At 42.9% G+C, this 8,009-nt stretch overlaps 1 protein-coding gene across 1 annotated transcript; it reads right to left on the bottom strand.

Annotated features, from left to right (window-relative positions):
* Positions 1–810: 810 nt before the first annotated feature.
* LOC101653315 (polycomb group RING finger protein 3-like) lies at positions 811–1,456 on the bottom strand. Its single transcript, XM_013008219.2, has one exon. It carries the CDS (start codon positions 1,454–1,456, stop codon positions 1,103–1,105), a length of 354 nt encoding a protein of 117 aa, XP_012863673.1. The 3' UTR covers positions 811–1,102.
* Between the last annotated feature and the right edge of the window lie 6,553 nt (positions 1,457–8,009).

Raw genomic sequence — 8,009 nt, 5'->3', positions numbered from 1 at the left:
TGGTGAGAAGTGCAATGTGTGACTAGGGCTCCAAGAGACAATATTAGAGGACATATATTGTGACATGATAGACTAGCAGATAGATGTAATTAAAATGCATGAACAGCAGAAGATGAACGAGGTGATTGAGGCCTTCTAAAAATGACACGCAATACTCATCAGAAGAGTAAAAAGAAAACCTACAGACTGGGAAAAGAGATTTGACAATGACATATCTCAAGGGCATAATCTCAAAAATGTATAGAAAACCTCAACTCCTCAACAGCAAAAGGACAATCTAATTCTAAAATGGACAGAGGGCATGAACAACAGACACTTTACCAAAGAAGGCATTCAATCAGCCAATGAACATATGCACGATGGGGTAGTCAAGATCCTTAGCAATGAGTGTGCAAGTCAAGGCAATGACGATCCATCGTGTCACCTCAGCAATCATAGCACAGTTCGATAAGGCAGAACACAGCACATGCTGATGAGGGTGGGGAACAAGTGGACGGAGGCGGGACTGTAGCAAAATCACACTGGAAAACAAGGTGGCACTGCCTGTAAAAGTTGGAAATAAATATATCATTTGATCCAGAAATTCCTTTTTTTTTTTTTCATGGAAACCTCTTTTGGTATACTTTTAAATTAAATTTTTAAATATAATTTCTAGGTCTTCAAGGAGGCTAAAGGCAACATAAATAGAGTTGTTCACCGTGAAGAGGGGTCTTGTCCAATAACTTAGGAAGGAGTCCGTCAAAGCATGTGGGAGTTCTGGAGGCTTGGGGTGAACCATAACTCCTGGAGACCGAACAGACACAAACGGAGACTCTGGTCAAGACCTGGAAAGCAAGCAAAGGTGGTCGGTGTGGAGACGCGCTCCTTCCAGGGGGGCCACGCCGCTGCCCGGCGCAGGCAGGGCAAGGGGGCTCTCGGCGACGAGGGCTGTGAAGTGTCTTCGTCGTCTGTAAACACGGTGCTGGTCGTGTCTGGCTGAGTTGCGAATTCTCTCTCGTACAAAAAGTTATAAATATTCTCTATTCAGAAGTCTGGTCCCCGTGTGGTGGGTCCTTGGGGTGCCCGGGGCGGGCAGAGTCCGTGGTGTGGCCGAGGCCTGCGCTCAGAGCAGGTCCATCTTGGGTCTGTAGTGCAGTAGCAGCGGGGCTTTCTTGAACCTCCACCGGGTGACGTCGACGAATTTGAGGGTGTGGTCCTTGCCCAGGATCTCCTCGTTGCATAAGATGTCCAGCTCGTTGAAAGACGAGAGGTTCAGCTTTTTGGCGATGAACTTCTTTAGGTGTAAGACGGTGGCCTGGGCCGAGCAGCGGATCCTCTTGCGCTTGAAGCCCCGGAGTTTGCTGCTGTTACACTCCAGGCAGATGCTTACCTGCTCGTGGCTCCGGTGATAGTCGTTGTCCTCTTCCTGCTTCTCCTCAGAAATTCTATTTTTTTCAAAGATACCCTGCACACCCATTTCAGTGCAGCAATATTCACAAAAGGAAAGAGCTGGAACCCACCTAAGTGCTCATCCATTGATGAATAGATGCGTAAGACAAGAAGAATCAATGCTCTAAATTAAGGTACTAGTGAAGAACATTACGAGCACCATGCACTATCAAAAAGACAAACACACCTGTATTGGAAGAAGTACCCAGAGAATGCGCAGTAGAGGCAAGAATGGCTCGATATCATCCATGTACTTTGGACATGCTGTCAGGAGATCTCAGTCCCTGTAAAAATATAGCATGCTTGGTAAAGTAGTCGGGCAGTGACCAAGAGGACGGCCCTCAGGGAGCTGGGTTGGCACAGTGGCTGAGACAATGCCCTCAAACACAAGAACAATTGTGAGGATGGCACATGTTTGGGCAATGTTTCCTTCTGCTGTACAGAGGTCTCTGTGCGTTGAGATCGACTCTAAGGCACCCAACAGCAACATCGACAACACACAGTGGCATATTACGTAACACTGAAGAATAAGAGAGTTTGCCAAACACCTCGTACAGTGGATGAATCTAGAGGACATCATGCTGAGTGAAGTAGCCAAAGGGCAAGGAAAAGAGTACACACAAGAAGCATTGTTGCTCTTTGATGGTTATCAGGGATGGGAGGAGAGAGGTGATGACGAAGTAGGTAATCGACTTGTATTGATTTGGGTGAAAAGTAAAGCAATATATTTCACTCAAGAAAATGAAAACTAAGGGAGATGCACAAGAGTTCCCAGCTTCAAAGATAAACACCATTCTGTACCTCCTGCTGCATTATCGGAAGTAACATTCATCCATTAGTGGAAACACAATCACATAGACAAGTATGAGCAGGTGAAACGGAGGAGGCATATGACCATATATAAATTTTGCAAACGATATTTCTACAAACGTAGTTATATGCACTGTAAGCATATCCATATTTATAATAGACCAACCAGATGATAAGTATGTAATCTTCATACTTACAATCAAACAAGAAAACAGGTATTTTTTTCCACAGCAAGCATATCCTCCTGTCTCAGAGAAGTGTGCTGACTCTTTTCTGTCAATAACTCATACACCACAATTGTGGTAACATTTTGAGCAGAAAGACAGAATCCCAGGGAAGGTGTAATTTGGGATATGAACCTACAGAAACCAACATATTTGAAATTTGGTTCAATTGATATTGAAAGGTTGATTCATATGCCTGTAAATGTTTGAATTTTAGGTGATTGGGTGGTAAAGTTTCTGTAAGAAAGTCTTGCCTTAAAATGAGTGATTAAAAAATAATAAAATTCTCTTTCACGTATTAAAATGAAAAATATCATTTTGAAAACTAAGTGATTTAAGCCATAGTATTGCTTCATTTGCATGCAAAATTTTGACAAAGAATAAGGAAGATGAAAAATTGATGTCTTTGGATTATGGTGTTGGTAAGACATTTTGAAAATACCATACAATGCAAGAATAAATAGATCTGTCTTGCCAAAATGTTCCTTAGAAATGATGATGGTTAGACTACACACACACACACACACACACACACACACACAAACAAACACACACACACACTTTGGGCACGTTCTCAGGAGAGACTCATCCCTGGAGAAGGACTTCACGCTTGATAAAGTTGAGAGTCAGCAAAGAAGAGACAGGTTGTCAAAGAGATGGACTGATCCAGTGGTTGCAACAATGAGGTAAAACACACCTCATTGATTATGGTTATGAGGGTGGCGCAGTACAGGGCAGTGCTTCACTCTGTTGTATTTTGGGTCAGAGTCAGCTTGGTGACAGCATACCTCGTCGCAGCAAAGAGATATAGCACAAAAGAACAACCCATGAAAAACTGATACACTGAACACCATCAAAATCAAGAACTTCTGCTCTTAGGGTGACACAGTTAAGAGAATAAAAGGCAAGTCATGATTTGGGAGAAACTAGTTGTGAGCCATATATCTCATGAAGGACTTATGAGTCAAGTACATAAGGCACATTTAAGATTAAATCATAAGAAAATTTATAGCTCAATTAAAAAATATACAGTACAATCTGATACTTCACCAAAGGTGATACAAGGGTGGCTAACAAGTACATAAAACGATGCCAGGTAAATATGAACTAAAACTACCATGAGACTCCCTTGTACATCCATCTGAGTGGTCAACATTATAAGATTCACCACACTGAGTGTTTTGTGAAGATGTACTATAAATAAACTTCCAAACAATTTTTGGAGATAATGTAAAATGGTACAACCACTTTGAAAATCAAGTTGGTTGGTTTTTGAAAAGTTTAATATCTACCTTCCATATGACCCAGCATCTTTGAAGGCATCTTCCCAAAAGAAATAAAGTGCCATTTGTACAAAGATTTATACATGAATAGCAACTTATCTGTAACGGTTCAAATTGAAAACATTAATAGATACCTAGTAAAACAGTGAGAGATATGTCCAGCTAATAGAACAGTGCTTAGTAACAAAAGAGTGAATTATTGGTATGCACGACATGGATCTCAAAGAATTATATTGTATGAAACAGCCAGCATAATTGAATACACACATTCTAGAAACTGTAAGCTAACACTATAGTGAAAGGAAGCAGACCTATGGTTGTCTGGGGAGAGGGAGGTGAGGAGAGAGGAGAAGAACTATTAAAGGAGAAAAGAAAACTTTGGGTGGTATGCATGTTTCAGTATCCTGATTAGGGTGATGATTTCAAGCATATGTTCTTATGTCAGATTCTGCCAAATTGTACACTTTAAATAGATGCAGTATTGTGTGCCAATTATGCTCAGTACATATTTTTAAGTGCACACATTACAAGTATATAGTTGATATATTTTGATCTATATACAAGTATATAGTTGATGTAAACTGATGTGTTTATCATGTTTACATGTAACAAACACCCAGAATAACACCGGCACATTACCGGCACCTCAGAAGCCACCCTCAGTTCCCTTTCTAATCACTGACCATCACAAGAATAATGATTATTCAACACCCAGAATAACTACAATTCTACCCCCAATGATTTCGCCTGAGTTTAGAAAGCGTAACCCTTACGTCGTGCAGTCTAGGTTTTGGTGTTGGTCTCAGTTCTCTCAATTTTAGGTTTGTGAGATTAATTTCATTGTTGTAGTTCCAGACTGTTTGACTTTGAAAGGGACGTATTCGTTTCTTACTGCGACTGTAACAAATGCTCTTACATCTGGTGGTCAGATGTCTAAAATGTGTCCCACTGGGCTAAAATCAAGATGTCAACAGGGAGCAGTTCTGGTAGATGCTCCAGGGGAGAATTTGGTTCCTTGCTTTTCCAGCTTTTAGTAGCTGCCTGGATGCCTTGGTTTATGGTCCCATTGTTTCACCTCCATGACACTTACTCCACAGCATGTTCTTCTCACATGTTGTCTCTTTTTCTGTGTTCTGTGTCCCTCTTCCACATATGAGGTCGCTATGACTGCACCCTAATATAACCCAGTTGAATCTCCCCATCGATTCATTAGAAGCATGGTGCTGGCAACCCCAGTTGAAAGTCCCGTGGACTGCCGAACAAACACGCTAGTGTGTCTTGGAAGATGTGTAGCCAGGATGTTCTTTAGAGGCCAGGATGTTGAGCTTTTATTGCAAGCACTTTGGACATGTTATCAGGGGGATGAGTCCCTGGACAAGGACGTTGTACTTGATAGAGTAGAGGGGCAGCGGCAAAGAAGCTGGACGGAGAGGGACGGAGGTGGATGGACAGAGAGGCTACAAGGAGGAGCTCAAGCGCAGCCATGGTCTGGAGGGTGGCGCAGGAACACTAGTGGTTCTGTTGGACATAGCGTCGTCGCCATGAGTCCCAACTGACACGAGGGCATCTATCAGCTACATCGGCCAATCAGGGCTTCTTGAGCCTATTATTCTATGTGATCTACAAATACCACAGTCCCCACCATTGTTGTTACATATCTTCAAAAGTTGACTGCCAGAGGCAGAGGACTAAAGGAGCTAATTCATGATGGCAGTCTAGTGAGTCAATCAAGGATCAAATACAAGTGCTAATACAGCACAGCTTTTAGGGAGGGTTTTTCTTTTCTGCATTGAGACCCAAGAAAAATACAAATATACCCTCAGCGTTCTATACGTGCTTCATTTGTTCTCTGGGCAAACTCTCAGTGCATTGAATTTAAAGAGATAAAACTAGTAACAGAAAGAAAAAGAAGAGACTGATTAGGATAGATAGCTCTTTTTTCTTTCTTTTTTCAAAATACATCCACCCAGCCCAAGTTCTTAGGCAATTTTCATTCCTACTGGGTGAGTGTCAGTTAAGAATCTGATAACTAAAATACGGAGAGAAACATGCAACCCAAATATAAGTGTGTCCCTCCCACCCCCACCCCCTGGCAGTGATGTCATTTCTTCCAACACTGCCGCAGCAGACGGAAAACAAACCAGCACGGAGGACAGGAGGGCCGAGCAGGGCGACACATCAGAGAGCAGTGCAGACAGCCCAAGGTCTCTGTTCCCCTCTCTCTAAAGAAGAAGCCGTCCATTTGGGATATAAATGTTTTTGTTGCTTTTCTTTTCTTCTTTTTTAACTTTGAAGAATTACAAATGGAAAGAAAATTGCTTTCTTCACAGTAGGGTACTGAAACATTAGTTCCTGCGGCTGGGGCCATGGGCCCCAATTCTCAGGATTTGAGAAAGGAATGTGTGAAAATGACCAGAGGAAGCTAAAATGTGTGCTTATGGTTTAACATGCAAATGCCTTCACTTTCTTTGGGGTGGAGGATCAAGGTTGGGCTATTTTCAACTTCTTTTCCACTCCCCCTCTCTTCCCATCCCAGTTTGGTTTCAAGAGGACTGTCGATCTGACAAGGGCTTTGTGTAGGGAGCTGAGGCGAATGAAAGGGCCAAGGAGCCCCAGTTGAGGGAACAAACCTTTGGGGGTCAGTGGGGTCAGCTTAGAATAAATGTGTGGCATTGTCCGTATTAAGGACATGCTCTCAGCAGGGTGTCCTGAGCTGGGCACACAACTTGCAGGCCTGTTTATTCAACACTCAAATACCTAAGGCGGGTCTTGGGGAGAGAAGGGAAACTTCAGCAGCAGAGGCCTGTACCTTCCAGTATTGGAACATTCCCGAAGAACACAAAGACCTGCCTTTTTTCCAACCACACAGAAGCAAGTGCCTGTGCATAACCCAAAATTAATTGATTAATTAACCAATGCCTTAAAAAACAGAGCTTCCCCTAGCAATTTTTTCTTTCTTCCCCGCTCTCTTACTTTTCCCCCTCCACACATGGACAATCCAGGTCATTGAAATCCTAAGATAGAAACAGTTTCTTCACAGTGTTTGAAAACAGTCCTTTGTTTCCATGGAAGTGGCACAGGCCCTCTGTGTTTTCCTTCCAGAAAACATTTACCTACCTTTGAGAGATAAAAATGGCTTCTTTTCTGAGGATTCAATGAGAGAACGCGTTGAGCACAGTTTGAGCACATCGTTAACGCTAAATCACCATCCATTGCTGTTAGTAGGTATTGCTAATGTCGCCAGTCAGGAAGGCAGATGGGAGAATGCGAGCTGAGGCCATCCCAGCCCAGGGAGAAGTCTGATTAGAGAGAAGGCCAGAGCCGGGCTGAGTGTGGCTGAAATGACCGGTGAGAACCAAATCCTTCGGAGAGGGGGCATTTCCAAAGCCAGAATGAAATGGTGGCTCAGAAATAAGAACACAATAAGGAATATTTTTACCCACAGGACCTCCCCTTGTGAATCAGTTAAAAGCCATGTGAATTTGTCTAGATCTATCTTAGGGCAAGGACTGAAAGGGATGAAATGTTGAAGAATGCCAAGGGCGGACAGAGGTTTTCCAGAGGGTGAGACTTTCAGGACTTTAGTGGATGAGACAAACACATGAAGATCAAAGTGAAACAAAGGCATCATTTCAGTAGAGATTTAGCAAAAGGAGAAATTAGTGTGATGAAAGTGGCCAGGAAGTAGCACCAGAGAGGAGGTAGCTCACTAGGGAGAGGGTTGTAACCGGGTGGGGAGGGAGAGGAGAACGAGAACATGATAGATTTCTATTGCTGACTTTGAGCTTGAGAAAGCAAGGTACAGAGTGGGCTGGTAAATGAAAAGGGTCCAGGAGATCAGCCAAGAACCTATGGCCGTCTATGGTGCTGGTGGTGGCAGTCTGTGTGTGCCTCTGTGGGCCTGCCTGTGTGCATGAGAGACTGGACTGGAGAGGCTACCATAGAGTTGGAGAAAGAAGACAGAACAAAGGGCCTGACTAGAATGGATGGATAGAAAAGAGAATATAACACTACATTTTCTGTCTTAGGAAATGAGAGTATGGTGGCATTGCTGGAAAAATGGGAAATTGGTGAAAAGTGACAGGTCTGAGAGGTGGGATAAATCTAATTTACTGTACGCAACTGGAAGTCGCAAATATTGGATGGGTGCTATTGCACAGAACAAGAACCCACTACATTGAAGAAGGGAAAATATTAAGTTTAGGTAATGGAGATAAAATCGGCGAACTTAAGGGAAAAATCTGAGTTACTATTGATGCCTCTA

Source organism: Echinops telfairi, unplaced genomic scaffold (genome assembly GCF_000313985.2).
Source record: "Echinops telfairi isolate 266 unplaced genomic scaffold, ASM31398v2 ScPeMD7_2010;HRSCAF=2546, whole genome shotgun sequence".
Taxonomy (NCBI): domain Eukaryota; kingdom Metazoa; phylum Chordata; class Mammalia; order Afrosoricida; family Tenrecidae; genus Echinops; species Echinops telfairi.
The sequence above is the reverse complement of the archived record's forward strand: the minus strand, read 5'-3'. Positions and strand labels throughout refer to the sequence as shown.

Excerpts from the sequence above, each read along its gene's own strand:
- LOC101653315 (XM_013008219.2), bottom strand. The coding sequence starts at position 1,456 with ATGGGTGTGCAGGGTATCTTTGAAAAAAATAGAATTTCTGAGGAGAAG.